A 20213-nucleotide genomic window follows, 5' to 3' on the forward strand; every position below is an offset into this window, starting at 1 on the left:
ACATGGATTTCTTGTTTATTTCTTGCGCTTATTTTTAGATTTTCATTTGTTGCCACAACTTCTCAAAATAACAACCAACCTTCCTCTTCCTTCGGCCCACATGCAACAACGAAAGGTCGTTTATTGTCGTCTTGTTCAACTATAGTCGTTTGGAGAAGATATCCACTGCCCATTATAAAAAAAAAACTAGTAGTAAAATACTCTTTCAAAGACACAATAATTCTCCGTGAAAATTCTTTCATTCTTCTCTCGCACACTCTCTTAAAAATAAAATTGGTTAATTTCTTAGATTTAACGGCGAATTTATTTCTTTGAGATAAATTCGCTTTGGAATGCGGTTATTGTTTTTGTTATTGTGTATTTACCAACAACAACATCAGAAATGTGGTACAGCATCATCATCTTGTCTTAACATCGTTGTCGTCGTCGTTGTTGTTAAAGACAATGGGGCGGCGACCCGACCCACCTCTACCTATGTTTTGTATATTGAAAAGTATGTGACCGTCACAAAGCAGCTGATAAATATATCAACAAAACAAAGATATCTTTACCCCACTAGCAGCACACCCTGTCATGACAGAGCATAGTCAACCAGTCGGCCAACCAACCAGCCATACAACCATTCAGCAATATCAACAACAACATCATTTATGAAAACATTCATCTACAAGATACTATATAAACGACAATATACGAAGGTGAAACAGACGGCGGCGGCATCATATCGTCGTCGTCCATCATTGTTGTGTTTGGCAATTTGAAGATTGGCTTGTTTGCGCTCTGACGTATGTATGTTTGAACGAACAATATGTATGTGTGTATCTCCATCATACAAAATAAAAAGGTGAATGAAACTGCATTCCATTCCAATGAACATTCCATTGCATTCTAGCACAGATTTTTTGTCGTGTAACTCTTTTCGTCCCGGTATTATTCTCTTTATTCTTTATCGCTCTTTCTCTCTACCAAAGGGGGTTTTATATGGGGTCTTTGTATGTTTTTGGGTGCAATTTAACTCATTCACTATATGTTGTTGTTGGGTTCATATGTTTTACACACACATACACAACATTATTGGCGGGATTCTTCTTGCATTCCAATGAAGTACAAAGTCTTATTGCTGAGCAATTTGAATTTTGTACAAAATTCCAAGTGAATTCTTTAGAAATGAAATCAGGTTTACAAATCTAAAAAATCTTTGCAAAATTTTTAAAAATAGTCGAGAAATCCCATTTATTAAAAAAATCTTAAAAATACCTATTTTTGAGAATTTTTTTTTTTAAATCCTCAAATTTAAGAAAAAAGACTCAACAATTATATTCTTAAAAAAATCACAATTATTTAAAAAATATTCTTTAAAAATTTACAATTATTGGAAAAATATTTTATTTTTTTATTTTATTTTTATTTATTTCAAAAATCAATACATAGAAAGCTGGATAGGAAAGCCAATTACACTGTGCAACAAAATTCAATTTTTTTCAAAATGATGGGAAAAATCGAGTAGATTATGAAAGTAGAACTAAAAATATGAGATAAAAAATTTTACTATAGGTCTCAGAATACACCAAATCTGTAACTCTTGTCTAATCGCCAGGAATCTCTAAAAATGAAAAACACGTTTTAGGGTTAAAGTCGGACTTCATCTGAGTTTATTTAAAATTGTCCCACAAAACATAATTTTAGAGAGATGATGTCAGAGACAAAAATATTCTTCGTCAAATTTTACTATGGGTCACCAAAGAAATGAAATGTCTATTTACATTTTATAGCATGAAAATATCAGTATCAATTTTGCTGAAAAAACATGAAAATATTTCCCAATTTTTTTGATGAAAAATTTTTCCTTCTTTTTTCGAGTTGATACATGGAAGTAATATAAAACTTGGTTATAGGTTAAAAGTGTCAAAGGATGAAAAATTCTACACAAAATTTCACTATGAGTTTCAAAATAAACCATAAATCTATGTACACTATTTCCTTAAAAAAATTAGATTACAAATTTATATACATTAGGATGAAATTATATGTTTTAATTTTGGACTGTTAATTTTACATAATTCCATACTGGATCAAAATCAAGAAAAATCCTTTACTTTTTGGGAATATTGTTAAAGAAAGAAATGTTCCAAATTAAATTTCATTATGGGTCTCTGAATAAAAGAAATCTGTAACCATAGCATATAACATTCTTAGCAGCACTTGTTTTTGATATATATGTTTTAGGGCTATATTTCCCAATTTTCATACAGATTGTCGTTGTGATTGGATACTGTAAATATCATATTGATAGTTTTTCGTTGTGAATTCATTCAGAAGATGTTGTGCGTTCCATTCATAATGCTTTGTGGTGCATATATATTTGGAATATAAAAACCCCACATTGGACCTGCCCAAATTGCGTATTTTAAGTACTTTCAACTTAAATTCCGTAGTTTGGATAAGCCATTGTTTGCTTATATTGTAAGTGAAAATACATTAGAGGTCTACGGCTATGGTCAAGTGAAAATATAGGTGTCATATGGGCTTTCACATGCACAATTTGGTGTGGCCCAAAATACTACAAAGATGGGACTAGGTCCTACCTCATAGTGAAATTTTGTGTAGAATTTTTCATCCTTTGACACTTTTAACCTATAACCAAGTTTTATATTACTTCCATGTATCAACTCGAAAAAAGAAGGAAAAATTTTTCATCAAAAAAATTGGGAAATATTTTCATGTTTTTTCAGCAAAATTGATACTGATATTTTCATGCTATAAAATGTAAATAGACATTTCATTTCTTTGGTGACCCATAGTAAAATTTGACGAAGAATATTTTTGTCTCTGACATCATCTCTCTAAAATTATGTTTTGAGGGACAATTTTAAATAAACTCAGATGAAGTCCGACTTTAACCCTAAAACGTGTTTTTCATTTTTAGAGATTCCTGGCGATTAGACAAGAGTTACAGATTTGGTGTATTCTGAGACCTATAGTAAAATTTTATGGCGAACAATTTTGTAGAATATTTGGATTTGATACAATCACATTTTTAAGGAGTTTTTGAAAGATTTTTGAAAAAAGGACAAAAAAGACCCCTTTGATGAACAGCATGAGGGTTAAAATTTTTAACAAAAATATTGCCCACATACTCTTCTGTAAAATTGCCAAAGACACTATATACCTGAAATGCAAGGATTCAAAGATATCTTAACTCGAATATTTCGAAAAAATTAAAAATGGGCGGAACTTGCCCCGCCTATTTTGGTTACTTTCCGACGTAAACTTTTAAAACGCCGATACACGTGTCTCATATTTTTAGCTCTACTTTCATAATCTACTCGATTTTCCTCGTAATTTTTTTTGTTGTCGCACAGTGTTATCGGTACATGTATTGGAGATTACAATAAAAAAGCTAATACTATATTCTTTAAAAATCTACAATTATTGGGAAAATATTCTTAAAAAGTCCACAATTTTTGGAAAAATATTCTTATAAAAATCCATAATTATTAGGAAAATATCCCTTTAAAATCTACAATTATTGTGAGAATATTCTTTAAAAAAAAACTACAATTATTGGGAAAAATCCAAAATTTTTTGAAAAATATTCTTTAAAAAATCCAAGATTTTTTGAAAAATATTCTTTAAAAAAATTAAAACCCACAATTTTTAAAAAATATTCTTTAAGAAATCCACAAAGCTTCGTACCAGTACTTTTTAAATGGTAAAATGTACAAAAGAGAAAACTGTCAAAAATGAGTTCAACGCACACATTTTTTCCAAAATGTACGGGAACGGAAAAATGGCAGAAACGTCAAAAATCTGGAACAAATGTCAAAGTCGGCGTGTCACCGAATCGGAAGCCGGCAAACATGTTGCACATTTTTGATCGCTCAAATTTGTCGTGTAAAAAGTTTCTAAAGAGAAAGCCATTCAGCGCCATTTTTGTTCAAAGAGAAGTGAACATTTTGCAACTTTTTTGGTGTATGGGAACGCATTTCGAGGAAAAATGTTCAAAATGTGTAAAAACTTTTTAGTTCTGGAACGAAGTTAATTTTTCTGAAAAATATTCTTTAAAAACACGATTTTTTGAAAATTCTTCTTTTAAAAATTCACATTTTTTTTGGAAAATATTCTTTAAAACATCCGCGATTTTTTGAAAAATATTCTTCACAAAATCCACCATATTTGGAAAATATTTTATAAAAAAAAAACCACGACAATTTGAAAAAATCCACATTTTTTAAAAATATTCTTTAATTTTTTTTGAAAATAATGTTATAAAAAATCCACTTTTTTTTGAAAAATACTTTATTAAAATTCAAGATTTCTTGAAAAAAATATTGTAAAAAATCCACGGTTTTTTGAAAAATTTTTTATAAAAAGTCTACTGTTTTATGAAAAATACTTTATAAAAAATCGACGGCTTTTTGAAAAAAATATTTTATAAAAATCCACGATTTTTGAAAAATATTTTATTAAAAATCCACGACAATTTGAAAAAATTCCCATTTTTGAAAAATATTCTTTAATTTTTTTGAAAATAATGTTATAAAAAATCCACGGTTTTTTTTGAAAAATATTTTTAAAAAATCTACGTTTTTTTTTTTTTGAAAAATATTTTGTAAAAAATCCACGGTTTTTTTGAATAATGTTTTATAAAAAGTCTACTGTTTTATGAAAAATACTTTATAAAAAATCGACGGTTTTTTGAAAAAAATATTTTATAAAAAATTTTATAAAAATCCACGATTATTTTATAAAAAATCCACGACAATATGAAAAAATATTCTTCACAAAATCAACGATTTTTGGAAAATATTTTATAAAAAAACCACGACAATTTGAAAAAATTCACATTTTTGAAAAATATTCTTTAATTTTTTTTTTTGAAAATAATGTTATAAAAAATCCACGTTTTTTTGAAAAATATTTTGTAAAAAATCCACGGTTTTTTTGAATAATGTTTTATAAAAAGTCTACTGTTTTAGGAAAAATACTTTATAAAAAATCTACGGTTTTTTGAAAAAAAATATTTTATAAAAAATCGACTGTTTTTTTGAAAAAATATTTTATAAAAAATCCACGATTTTTTGAAAAATATGTTATAGAATATCCACAATTAAAAAAATCCACGACAATGTGAAAAAATTCACATTTTTGAAAAACCTTTTTTTTTTTTTTTTTTTGAAAATGTTATACAAATTCACGTTTCTTTTTGAAAAGTATTATATGAAAAAATCCACGATTATCTGAAATATTTTTTTAACGAATCTACGATGATTTGAATAAATAGTTTTTTTTTTTAACAAATCGACGATTATTTGAAAAAAATAGTTTTTTTTTAACAAATTATTTTTTTAACAAATCCACGATTATTTCAAAACTATTTTTTAACAAATCTACGATGATTTGAATAAATAATTTTTTATAACAAATCCGCGATTATTTGAAAAATATTTTTTTAACAAATCCGCGATTATTTGAAAAATATTTTTTTAACAAATCCGCGATTATTTGAAAAATATATTTAAAAAAAACCGCGATTATTTGAAAAATATTTTTTTAACAAATCAACGATTATTTCAAAACTATTTTGCACGTCCACGATTATTTGAAAAATATTTTATAAAAAATCCACGATTTTTTGAAAAATATTTTATAAAAACATCCACGATTATTTGGTAAATATTTTATAAAAAAAATCCACGACAATTTGAAAAAATTCACATTTTTGAAAAACCTTATTTATTTATTTATTTTTTAAAAATGTTATACAAAATTCACGGTTTTTTTAAAAAATATTATATGAAAAATCCACGGTGTTTAGGAAAATATTTTCAAAAATTCACGATTATTTGAAATATAGGATTTTTAACAAATCCACGATTATTTGAAATATAGGATTTTTAACAAAACCACGATGATTTGAAAAATATTTTTTTAACAAATCCACGATTATTTCAAAACTATTTTTTTAACAAAGCCACGATTATTTTTTTTTGCACGTACACGATTATTTGAAAAATATTTTATAAAAAATCCCCGATTATCTAAAAAAGAAAACATTTTATAAAAAATCATCGATAATTTGAATTTTTTTTTTAAATCCACGATTTTTGAAAAAATATTCTTTAAAAATCTATAATTATTGGAAAAATATTCTTTAAAAATCCACAAATATTAAAAAAATATTCTACAAAAAATATTCTATTCTATATAAAGAAATTCACGATTATATTTGAAAAATATTTTATAAAAAATTCACAATTATATGATTACTTTCTAAAAATTCCATGTTTGGTAGAAAAAAAAATATTTTTTTAAATTCCAAGTTTGGCTTTTTTTTATTTCACGTTAAGTAACATTTTTTTAATATCCACGTCTGGTACTATTTATTATTGATGTGCAACATTTTTAAGGTGATCTTGTGCAAACAATTCGAACTGAGGATTTTTTGAAAGTACAGATCCAAACGACAAGAAACCCTAGTTGGGTTTTGTTGTGTCACATCCAGCTCGGATTTTATGGCCCCATCTAAACATGGTTAAATATTGAGTTTTTAAAGAAATTCGGGGCTATATCTCTGAAACCAATGCGAATCTTCTTCTGACATCTGAAGCAAATTTGTAGATAAGAACAAGAATAAAATATCTGCAGAAATAATGAACTCGAAAAACTACATTTATTGCCTCAAATTTCAAAATATATGTAAAAATTCCACATTTTTTATACATTTCGCACCGTATCTCCAAAACCGTTAATTTTTTCTAAATTTTTTCTTACATTCCCTGGAATGTAATACATAACTCTTCAGAACATGTCATTGTTGTAAAATGCCTTTATCCCGTTGTTTTCAGTACATTTTTCAACGACGTTTTAATAAAAATGTCAATAATGTAGTGAAATCCGAAATGCGAGAAAAAACTGTTGGTGTGAACTGTGTTTGAAATACGTGTTGTAAAAGATATGATGCGAAATACCGCTGAAACAACATGAAATAAGCATTTTAGAGTTTCAGAATGTTCTAGAGAATTGTTGAGAACTTTATTTGGAAGATTTTTGCAAAAGGTTACTTGGTTCAACTCCCAATAGTTTAACCGATACTGACCAGAATTTCAGCAATTATGTACAATTTTCTATATTTTATAGATTTTGATGCCCTATATGGAGTTTTTCTTATGTGGTTTTCTTAAAAGATAAGTTCTACTAGTTTAGGGCTACAATATTACTAAAGACAGCAAGGCCAAATTCCTATTCGTTTGTGAGATAAAGGCCTACTGAATGCAAAAAAGTGTAGATTTAGCCCGGTTTATATGAGGCCATAAAATCCGAACTGGATCTGACAGAACAAAACCGTACTAGGGTTTTTGTAGTCCTTAATATATACTTTCAAAAAATGCATACTAAAAGTTGTTTGCATTTTCAGTGTTGCATAGTGAAATACAACTTTGGGTGGGAAAATATTTTTTTTAATTTAATATTTTTTATATGCTTTGTGGTAAAGAGCATGTCCATACTACTTGTTTATTTCTATACTATACTAAACCCTACTCTAATTTCATTGTTTTTTCCTTTTCTTTCAGATTACAATTGGAAGATTCCGGAGGTGAATCATCGTATATAATACAAGGTGATCAAACATACGAACATCATCAGGGTGATATATCATCACCATCATCAAAACAATTATCACGTCAACGTCACAATAGCAGCGGTAACAACAACAGTATGTCATCTCAAGGCGGTACAAAATTGGCATGTGGTACACTGCCACCCCCACCTTCTGTCAATAAATCAACATTAGAAAATGAGAAACGTTTGCGTCGTGAAATCGCCAACAGTAATGAACGAAGGCGTATGCAAAGCATCAATGCCGGTTTTCAGAATTTACGTTCACTATTGCCACGGCATGAAGGAGAAAAATTGAGTAAGGTAAGTGTCGAAATTATAGCATATACCTACCTACATATCATTAACTCATATAGATATCAAATTTATTTTTAAAATTTGCAATACCAATATTGAGAGAGGGAATGTTTTTAGCTAATCTGTCAAGCGAAGATGTGGCACCTGTTCAAAATGTCAATCACCAGCTGTTGCTGGTCATTTGAATTACTGAAATAAAAAAATATGTCATGGATTTCAATGAAAAATTACTTTATCCAAAATATGTAATATTGAATTTGGAGCCCATTTGATGGTTCATCATGAGTTCTAGCGTCTGTTTGGGAGAATCTAGGCAACAAGGCATTTCTACTTTTGACTTTACTTTTACTTTTGTTGATTAACATTTACAACTAATTAAATGGCGACACACATTTTTGTATACAAATAAATATTCTTCCTGCAATGTTATTAAAATGTTTGCCAATTAATCGACAATCAACCAACCCTTAGGAAAAAATGGTTATTTTTTATAATAAAACTGTTTTTATACTTATAACCACTAAAATGTTTTATACCCACCTACCCCTTCCTCCCATTGCCCACCAAACCGAAAGTACAACAACGCCACTCTAATTTCTATGTGACTAGAAAAGAATTAGGTCGTCGAAAGGTGTTTTCTGGTTTTGTTTGTTTATATTAAATACAAAAATAATAACAATAAAAAGTAGTAGAAAAACAAGCACACAAAGAGGGTCCCACCATCACATAAAACATTCATGGCCTCTCTCTCATGGTTTTATAAACATGACATGACTATATACAGAATGATGACGAAGGATATTCCTCGTCGTTGCACTATTTACGACGGCCTCTGTATTTTTGCGGGTACGTAATACGATACGATACGACAACAACTACGAAAGCCAACGTGTTGTGTTGATACCGCACCCATATGTTTTGTGTTTGAAATTTTACCGAGCTAAAATACAATTTTAATGCTTGACACGCGGGGTACATCGTAAAAAATTGCACACTGCCTACCTCTACTCCTACTCGACCTAAATTTCATTTGCTGCTGCTATGGCTATTTTATGCTCCTTGCACTATGAAACAAAAATAATGAGAGCACAGTATATACAATGTCACTAAAACATCAGCACCCACATGATGAACAGGGTTGCCATGTCGCAACAAAATTCTTATTGAGAAATAACATTTAAAAAGACACGATTTAAAAAAAAAATATATAACAACCTACGATTTAGAAAAAAAAAATCTTTAAAAAACCCACGATTAAAAAACCTTTAAAAAACCACGTTTTGTAAAAAAAAGTTCTTTAAGAACCCACGATTTAAAAAATATCCTTTAAACAACCAAAAATTAAAAAAAAAATCTTTAAAAACCCACGATTTAAAAAATATCCTTTAAACAACCAAAAATTAAAAAAAAAAAATCTTTAAAAACCCACGATTTTTTAAAAAACATTATTTAAAACCCCACGATTTTTTAAAAAACATTTTTTAAAAACCCACGATTTTTTAAAAAATATTCTTTAAAAACCCACGATTTTTAAATAAATATTCTTCTATTTACAAAACACACAATTTAAAAAAAATATTCTTTAAAAAACCCACGATTTGAAAAAACAAAAAAATCTTTAAAAAAAGTTCTTTAACCCACGATTTTTAAATAAATATTCTTACAAAAACACAATTTAACAAAAATCGACGATTTTGGAAAAATATTCTTGAAAAATTCATGCTTTTTGGAAAATATCATTAAAAACTCAACTTTTTGAAAAAAATATTCATTAAAAAATCTACTTTAAAAAAAAATCCTTTAAAAAACAAAATCTTTGGATTTTTTTTTTTTTAAAACCACAATGTTAATTTTTTTTAAATATTCAATTATTTCTGAAATATTCTTAAAAAATCCATAATTATTTTGAAAATATTTTTAAAAAAATTCCCGATTATTTCATTTTTTTTAACCTACGATTATTTTGAAAATGCTTTTTAAGAAATCCACGATTTTGAGAATGTTTTTTTAAAATTCCACGATTTTTAAAAAATATTTTTTAAAAAAATCCTCGATTTTGGAAAAATTTTATTTAAACATTCACGATCTTTGAAAAAAATATTTAAACAATCCACGATTTTTGCAAGAAATATTATGTCAAGAAGAAAAAAACACACAATAAAAAAATTCACGATTTTTGGAAAAAATATTCTTTAAAAAATCTATTTTTTTTTAAATCCTTTAAAAAACAAAGTCTTTGGAAAATTATTTTCTAAAAACCACAATGTTGATTTTCTAAATATTCAATTATTTCTGAAATATTCTTAAAAATCCACAATTATTTTGAAAATATTTTTTTAAAAAATCCCCGATTATTTCAATTTTTTTAAACCTGCGATTATTTTGAAAATGCTTTTTAAAAAATCAAAGATTTTGAGAAGGTTTTTTCAAAAAATCCACGATTTTTGAAAAATATTTCAAAAATCCTCGATTTTGGAAAAATGTTATTTAAACATTCACAATCTTTGAAAAAAATATTTAAAAAATCCACGATTTTTGCATGAAATATTATGTCAAGAACCAAGATTTTTGAAAAAAAAATATTTAAAAAAGGATTAAAGGATTTTTTTAAAAAAAATCTATTTTTTTAAAAAAATCTATTTAAAAAAAAAATCCTTTAAAAAACTAAATCTTTGGAAAATTATTTTTTTAAAAACCAGAATGTTGATTTTTTTTCTAAATATTCAATTATTTCAGAAATATTCTTAAAAAATTCACAATTATTTTGAAAATATTTTTTAAAAAATCCTCGATTATTTTATTTTTTTTTTAAAACCCAAGATTTTGAGATGGCTTTTTTAAAAAATCCACGATTTTTGAAAAATATTTCAAAAATCCTCGATTTTAGAAAAATGTTATTTAAACATTCACAATCTTTGAAAAAAAAAATATTTAAAAAATCCACGATTTTTGCAAGAAATATTATGTCAAGAAACAAGATTTTTGAAAAAAAAATATTTAAAAAATCCAGGATTTTTAAAAAAAAAATAATTAAAAAAATCCAGGATTTTTGAAAAAATATTATTTAAAAAATCCAGGATTTTTGAAAAAATATTATTTAAAAAATCCACGATTTTTGAAAGTCCAAGATTTTTGAAAATCTAAGATTTTTTAAAAAAAATATTATTTAGAAAGTCCAAGATTTTTGAAAAAATATTATTTAAAAATTTACAATTTTTAAAAAATATTTTTAAAAAATTCACGATTTTTGAAGATAAGAAATATTAAAAAACTCCTCAGTTTTTGAAAAATATTATTTAAAAACTCCACGATTTTTGAAAAAATAAATATATTCTTTAAAAATACACGATTTATGGAAAAAATATTCTATGAAAAATCCACTATTTTTGAAAAAATGTTATTTAAAAGTCCACGATTTTTGAAAAATATTCTCCAAATAACAAGATTTTGTAATTTTTAAAATTCACCATTTGTTGAAAAATTCAAAATTTTGGAAAATTATACTTCAAAATTAACGATTTTTTTAAAAATCCAAGATTTTGGAAAATAATTCTTTAAAAAATCCAAGATTTTAGAAAACAATTCTTTAAAAAAATCCAAGATTTTGGAAAATTATTATTTAAAACGTACACGATTTTGGAAAATTATTCTTTAAAAAATCCAAGATTTTTGAATTATTTTATTTAAAAAATCCACGACTTTTGAAGATTTGGAAAATTATACTTCAAAATTTACAATTTTTTGAAAAATCCAAGATTTTGGAAAATAATTCTTTAAAAAATCCAAAATTTTAGAAAATAATTCTTTAAAAAATCCAAGATTTTGAAAATTATTATTAAAAAAGTACACGATTTCGGATAATTATTCTTTAAAAATCCACGATTTCGGAAAATTATTCTTTAAAAATCCACGATTTTGGAAAATTATTCTTTAAAAAATACACAATTTTGGAAAATAATTTTTAAAAAATCCAAGATTTTGGAAAATAGTTCTTTAAAAAAATCCAAGATATTGGAAAATTATTAAAAAGTACACGATTTTGAAAATTTTTTCTTTCAAAAATCCACGATTTAAAAAAGTCCACGATTTTTGAAAAAATATTCTTCAAAAAACAAGATTTTGTAATTTTTAAAATTCACGATTTGTTGGAAATCCAAAATTTTGGAAAATTATACTTCAAAATTAACGATTTTTTGAAAAATGCAAGATTTTGGAAAATAATTCTTTAAAAAATCCAAGATTTTGTAAATAATTCTTTAAAGAAAACCAAAATTTTAGAAAATAATTCTTAAAAAATCCAAGATTTTGGAAAATTATTTAAAAAATCCTGGATTTTTGAAAAAATATTATTTAAAAAATCCAGGACTTTTAAAGAAAATTATTTAAAAATCATTTTTGAAAAAATATTCTACAAAAAACAAGACTTTGTAATTTTTAAAATTCACGATTTGTTGAAAATCCAAAATTTTGGAAAATTATACTTCAAAATTAACGATGTTTTGAAAAATACAAGATTTTGGAAAATAATTCTTAAAAAAATCCAAGATTTTGGAAAATAATTCTTAAAAAAATCCAAGATTTTGGAAAATTATTCTTTAAAAAGTACACGATTTTGCAAAATTATTCTTTAAAAAATCCAAGATTTTTGAAATATTTTCTTTGAAAAATCCACGATTTTTGAATATTTCTAAAATTATACTTCAAAATTAACGATTTTTTGAAAAATCCAAGATTTTGGAAAATAATTCTTTAAAAAATCCAAGATTTTGGAAAATAGTTCTTTAAAAAATCCAAGATTTTAGAAAATTATTCTTTAAAAAGTACACGATTTTGGAAAATTTTTCTTTAAAAAATGAACGATTTTGGAAATTTTTTTTTTTTAAAAAATGAACTATTTTGGAAAATTAGTTTTTAAAAAATCAAGATTTTGGAAATTTATTCTTTGAAAAATTTACGATTTTGAAAATTATTCTTTAAAAAATCCACGATTTTGGAAGTTTATTACTTAGAAAAAAGTATCCAAAAAATTATTTTTTTTTGAAAAAAAAAAAAAATATTCATTAAAAATCACGATTTTAAAAAAAAATATTCTTTAAAAAACAAAATTTTTGAAAAAAATATTTATTTTTACTTTTTAGTAAATACATTTTTATACCCTCAGCCTTTAGGCTATGAAGGGTATATACACTTTCATACGGGCAAAATGTGCCTCATCTAAATAATGGTTTTAGACCCCAAGTATGTTTGGACGAAATGTGTTTTAGACAATTTGGAGTCGATTGAGCAATGTCCGTCCGTCTGTCTGTCTGGCTGGCTGGAGCGCACGATAACTCTCGAAGGGATGAACCGATTCGGTTCAAATTTTGGCTTTCGTAATATTTTGTCCAAACTTAGTTTAAGTTCGAAGATGAGCTATATCGGTCCACTCCTTCCGGTACCTCCCCCACAAAAGTTCGAAAATGTTCGGAAAATTTGTACGCACGATAACTCTTGAAGGGTGTAACCGATTTGGTCCATACTTTGCCCATCGTGGAGCGTGTACCAGACTTAGATCAGGTTTTAATATGGACTCAATCGGCCCACTCCGTCGGGTACCTCCAACACAAAATTTTGGAAAAGTTCAGTTTAGGAACATCTCTCGAATCGCTTTGATTTTTGCTTTAGCAACTTGTATTCACTGCCCTCCATACGACGGTATAAGTTTCATCAGGGGCAAGTCCATACTTCCTGAGAAAATAGCCTGAAAGTTGCAAAAAACCCCTATGGCACCGTGTGAGGAGGTTGGAGGGCAAAATAACTCTCGAACAGGTCTGCCGATTCGGTCCAAAGTTTGGCCCTAGTAATATTTTGTCCAAACATAGTTTAAGTTCGAAGATAAGCCATATCGGTCCACTCCTTCAGGTACCTCCCCCACAAAAGTTCAAAAATGTTCGGAAAAATTGTGCGTACGATAACTCTTGAAGAGAGTGGCCGAATTGGTCCATACTTTACACATCCTAATATATCTACCAGATATAGATCAGGTTCAAATATGGACTATATTTGCCCACTCCATCCGGTACCTCCCACTCAAAATTTTGGATATATGTTCACTTTAAGACCTGCTTTCGAATCACTTTGATTTTTGTTGAAGCAACTTGCATTGCTGCCTCTATTGCGATGGTAAAAGTTGTTTCAGGGGCAAGTTCATACTTCTTGAGCAAACATCCCTGAAGGTCTAAAAAACCCCTATGGTACCATATGTAGTGGATGGAGATCCATTCTTTTTAGTATCTCCTCCGCAAAACTTTTGATATTAAATCCTAATCAACAATTTTGTCAGTTCAAACGCCCAAAATTTTTAAAACTCCCTAAATACATGCGTTTTTTGGAAAAAAAATTGTTTGAATATACCCAGGCTGAGGGTATATCTCTGTCGCTAAAGCCGACTGATACTTTTTTACTTGTTTTGACCACTGAGAACAAAATTATAGTCAATTTAGGCCGAAAATTTAGATAAAAACTTTATATGTCTGAAATCGTGTAGTACCGTTATATAAAGGCTATACCAAAACCTGGACTTATGTCCATCATTTTTGGTGGGAAAGTTTCTGTACCATTGGGGACTCCAAATGCCAAGTTACAGCCAATTCTGGCTAAAAATGAAGATAAAATCTTTAAAACACCTGAAATCGGGTGGTACCACCATATGGGGGCTATATCAATACCTGGATCTATGACAAAAAATTTTGGTGGAGAAGTTTCTGTACCATTGGGGACTCCAAATGCCAAGTTACAGCCAATACTCTCATACTCCTCATAATACTTGAAATCGGGTGGTACCGCTATAAGGGGGCTATACCAAAAACTGGATCTATGTTCACAATTTTTGGTGGGGAAATGTCTGTATCATTGGAAATGCCAAGTGACAGCTAATTCGGACAAAAATGAAGATAAAATCCTCAAAATACCTGAAATCGGGTGGTACCGCTATATGGGGGCTGTAGAAAAATCATGTATTGTCATCCAAATCTGAAAAGTGTGCAAAGTTTTAGTTTGATTGCCCAACTGAAACTGTGTCAAAATTGAGTTACCAGATTTGAAATGCAATTTAAATAAAACACCGTAAAAACACTGTAAAAATGGACCAATATTGGTTTTATTTAGTATTCATTTATTGTCACCCAAATCTGAAAAGTGTGCAAAGTTTCATTTCGATTGGTCAACTGCAACTGTGTTAAAAATGAGTTACCAGATTTGAAATGAAATTTAAATAAAACACCGTTAAAACACTATAAAATTGGTTTTGATTCCATATTCATGTATTGTCATCCAAATCTGAAAAATGTGCAAAGTTTCATTCGGTCAACTGCAACTGTGTTAAAAATTCTGTAATAACCCACGAATATTTTTAAAATATTCTGTTTTCGAATATTTTTAAAATATTACGTTTTCGAATATTTTTAAAATATTCTATTACGTTGGCCATTCAGTCGGGTACTTATATATGACATTAACATGACTTGGTAACCCTGCAATTGTATGCACCATAAATACGTAGTTGTTGCACTTGGAATTTTGTGGGAAATTTCATGAGATGAGAGAGACCTCATCTTCCTCTACGTTGTAACTAAAATCTTGATGCACTTGGAGAGAGATAACTAGTCAAATAGGATACGAAATAGGAAAATGGGGTCAATAAACCCTAAATAGTTATCCTTGTACAGCTACAATTACTAAAAGAGAAAATTTTCGTATGGGAGAAAGTAAGGCATTTCACTAACACTTTCACAAACAAAATAGGGTTTTATAAAGGGGGGTTTATAGAGTTTTACAGAAGGAGGATTTCTAAGAAAACGTATTAAATGCTTAGGTAGGTAGATAAGTGTACATACATATGTATGAATTCCGATGAATTCCTCATGAAACAGTGCTAATTTCTAAAAACTATACCGGCTCCTTCTTATTGAATTGTCTTTGTCTTACCTATCGCTATAGTTATATTGGAAGCCTCTAGGTATTGTTATATTGGAAGTTTCTTATATTGATCCAATTTTCCAAATTCCAGCCACGACATAACAGGCTGTTAGCGCTGCCTAGGTCACCCAAAAAGAGAACACAAACACAAAATTGAAACAACCAAACGTTAGTCAGAAAATAACCTAGCTTATTTTGTTATGTCCTATGTGTATGCGGTTTTCCACCCACCACACCCTCCAACTATGTGGCGATTGTTTTTGTTTTTCCGAGAAACAATAGAAAAAGTATTCGTCATTCATCATTTATTTGGACAATGTCAATTGTTGTAACAGATGATTCAATATTTACTCTCGTATACATCACCACATGGACTAAAAAGTGAAGGATAGTGGCAGGACAAAGAATATAAGAAGGACTTTAGACTAGGAAATAATTAAGAATGTGCTATAGGTTGGGTGTGAGCAGGACCAAAAACGTGGACGTACTAAAAAAATTCAAGGGTTCAAGGCGTGGATTTATTAGGAATTTTTCAAGGTTTCTAGGCTTGGAATTATTAAGATTTTTTCAAAGATTCTAGGCGTGGTTTTATTACGATTTTTTAAGGGTTCAAGACCTGGATTTATTATGAATTGTTCAAGGATTGTAGGCGTGGATTTATTAAGAATTGTTCAAGGATTGTAGGCGTGGATTTATTAAGAATTGTTCAAGGATTGTAGGCGTGGATTTATTAAGAATTGTTCAAGGATTGTAGGCGTGGATTTATTAAGAATTGTTCAAGGATTGTAGGCGTGGATTTATTAAGAATTGTTCAAGGATTGTAGGCGTGGATTTATTAAGAATTGTTCAAGGATTGTAGGCGTGGATTTATTAAGAATTGTTCAAGGATTGTAGGCGTGGATTTATTAAGAATTGTTCAAGGATTGTAGGCGTGGATTTATTAAGAATTGTTCAAGGATTGTAGGCGTGGATTTATTAAGAATTGTTCAAGGATTGTAGGCGTGGATTTATTAAGAATTGTTCAAGGATTGTAGGCGTGGATTTATTAAGAATTGTTCAAGGATTGTAGGCGTGGATTTATTAAGAATTGTTCAAGGATTGTAGGCGTGGATTTATTAAGAATTGTTCAAGGATTGTAGGCGTGGATTTATTAAGAATTGTTCAAGGATTGTAGGCGTGGATTTATTAAGAATTGTTCAAGGATTGTAGACGTGGATTTATTAAGAATTGTTCAAGGATTGTAGGCGTGGATTTATTAAGAATTGTTCAAAGATTGTAGGCGTGGATTTATTAAGAATTGTTCAAGGATTGTAGGCGTGGATTTATTAAGAATTGTTCAAGGATTGTAGGCGTGGATTTATTAAGAATTGTTCAAGGATTGTAGACGTGGATTTATTAAGAATTGTTCAAGGATTGTAGGCGTGGATTTATTAAGAATTGTTCAAGGATTGTAGGCGTGGATTTATTAAGAATTGTTCAAGGATTGTAGGCGTGGATTTATTAAGAATTGTTCAAGGATTGTAGGCGTGGATTTATTAAGAATTGTTCAAGGATTGTAGACGTGGATTTATTAAGAATTGTTCAAGGATTGTAGGCGTGGATTTATTAAGAATTGTTCAAAGATTGTAGGCGTGGATTTATTAAGAATTGTTCAAGGATTGTAGGCGTGGATTTATTAAGAATTGTTCAAGGATTGTAGGCGTGGATTTATTAAGAATTGTTCAAGGATTGTAGGCGTGGATTTATTAAGAATTGTTCAAGGATTGTAGGCGTGGATTTATTAAGAATTGTTGAAGGATTGTAGGCGTGGATTTATTAAGAATTGTTCAAGGATTGTAGGCGTGGATTTATTAAGAATTGTTCAAGGATTGTAGGCGTGGATTTATTAAGAATTGTTCAAGGATTGTAGGCGTGGATTTATTAAGAATTGTTCAAGGATTGTAGGCGTGGATTTATTAAGAATTGTTCAAGGATTGTAGGCGTGGATTTATTAAGAATTGTTCAAGGATTGTAGGCGTGGATTTATTAAGAATTGTTCAAGGATTGTAGGCGTGGATTTATTAAGAATTGTTCAAGGATTGTAGGCGTGGATTTATTAAGAATTGTTCAAGGATTGTAGGCGTGGATTTATTAAGAATTGTTCAAGGATTGTAGGCGTGGATTTATTAAGAATTGTTCAAGGATTGTAGGCGTGGATTTATTAAGAATTGTTCAAGGATTGTAGGCGTGGATTTATTAAGAATTGTTCAAGGATTGTAGGCGTGGATTTATTAAGAATTGTTCAAGGATTGTAGGCGTGGATTTATTAAGAATTGTTCAAGGATTGTAGGCGTGGATTTATTAAGAATTGTTCAAGGATTGTAGGCGTGGATTTATTAAGAATTGTTCAAGGATTGTAGGCGTGGATTTATTAAGAATTGTTCAAGGATTGTAGGCGTGGATTTATTAAGAATTGTTCAAGGATTGTAGGCGTGGATTTATTAAGAATTGTTCAAGGATTGTAGACGTGGATTTATTAAGAATTGTTCAAGGATTGTAGGCGTGGATTTATTAAGAATTGTTCAAAGATTGTAGGCGTGGATTTATTAAGAATTGTTCAAGGATTGTAGGCGTGGATTTATTAAGAATTGTTCAAGGATTGTAGGCGTGGATTTATTAAGAATTGTTCAAGGATTGTAGGCGTGGATTTATTAAGAATTGTTCAAAGATTGTAGGCGTGGATTTATTAAGAATTGTTCAAGGATTGTAGGCGTGGATTTATTAAGAATTGTTCAAGGATTGTAGGCGTGGATTTATTAAGAATTGTTCAAGGATTGTAGACGTGGATTTATTAAGAATTGTTCAAGGATTGTAGGCGTGGATTTATTAAGAATTGTTCAAAGATTGTAGGCGTGGATTTATTAAGAATTGTTCAAGGATTGTAGGCGTGGATTTATTAAGAATTGTTCAAGGATTGTAGGCGTGGATTTATTAAGAATTGTTCAAGGATTGTAGGCGTGGATTTATTAAGAATTGTTCAAGGATTGTAGGCGTGGATTTATTAAGAATTGTTGAAGGATTGTAGGCGTGGATTTATTAAGAATTGTTCAAGGATTGTAGGCGTGGATTTATTAAGAATTGTTCAAGGATTGTAGGCGTGGATTTATTAAGAATTGTTCAAGGATTGTAGGCGTGGATTTATTAAGAATTGTTCAAGGATTGTAGGCGTGGATTTATTAAGAATTGTTCAAGGATTGTAGGCGTGGATTTATTAAGAATTGTTCAAGGATTGTAGGCGTGGATTTATTAAGAATTGTTCAAGGATTGTAGGCGTGGATTTATTAAGAATTGTTCAAGGATTGTAGGCGTGGATTTATTAAGAATTGTTCAAGGATTATAGGCGTGGATTTATTAAGAATTGTTCAAGGATTGTAGGCGTGGATTTATTAAGAATTGTTGAAGGATTGTAGGCGTGGATTTATTAAGAATTGTTCAAGGATTGTAGGCGTGGATTTATTAAGAATTGTTCAAGGATTGTAGGCGTGGATTTATTAAGAATTGTTCAAGGATTGTAGGCGTGGATTTATTAAGAATTGTTCAAGGATTGTAGGCGTGGATTTATTAAGAATTGTTCAAGGATTGTAGGCGTGGATTTATTAAGAATTGTTCAAGGATTGTAGGCGTGGATTTATTAAGAATTGTTCAAGGATTGTAGGCGTGGATTTATTAAGAATTGTTCAAGGATTGTAGGCGTGGATTTATTAAGAATTGTTCAAGGATTGTAGGCGTGGATTTATTAAGAATTGTTCAAGGATTGTAGGCGTGGATTTATTAAGAATTGTTCAAGGATTGTAGGCGTGGATTTATTAAGAATTGTTCAAGGATTGTAGGCGTGGATTTATTAAGAATTGTTGAAGGATTGTAGGCGTGGATTTATTAAGAATTGTTCAAGGATTGTAGGCGTGGATTTATTAAGAATTGTTCAAGGATTGTAGGCGTGGATTTATTAAGAATTGTTCAAGGATTGTAGGCGTGGATTTATTAAGAATTGTTCAAGGATTGTAGGCGTGGATTTATTAAGAATTGTTCAAGGATTGTAGGCGTGGATTTATTAAGAATTGTTCAAGGATTGTAGGCGTGGATTTATTAAGAATTGTTCAAGGATTGTAGGCGTGGATTTATTAAGAATTGTTCAAGGATTATAGGCGTGGATTTATTAAGAATTGTTCAAGGATTATAGGCGTAGATTTATTAAGAATTGTTCAAGGATTGTAGGCGTGGATTTATTAAGAATTGTTCAAGGATTGTAGGCGTGGATTTATTAAGAATTGTTCAAGGATTGTAGGCGTGGATTTATTAAG

At 28.9% G+C, this 20213-nt stretch overlaps 1 protein-coding gene across 1 annotated transcript in view; it reads left to right on the forward strand.

The window, feature by feature from the left end:
- Positions 1 to 20213, forward strand: part of crp (transcription factor cropped) — a 77412-nt gene that overhangs the window by 34610 nt on the left and 22589 nt on the right. Inside the window, exon 2 of the mRNA XM_073970932.1 lies at positions 7575 to 7923. Within this exon, the coding sequence (XP_073827033.1) occupies positions 7575 to 7923 (349 nt within the window). The remainder of the gene's footprint in view (positions 1 to 7574; positions 7924 to 20213) is intronic.

Source organism: Musca autumnalis, unplaced genomic scaffold (assembly GCF_047663935.1).
Source record: "Musca autumnalis isolate F117 unplaced genomic scaffold, ASM4766393v1 scaffold_2, whole genome shotgun sequence".
Lineage (NCBI taxonomy): Eukaryota > Metazoa > Arthropoda > Insecta > Diptera > Muscidae > Musca > Musca autumnalis.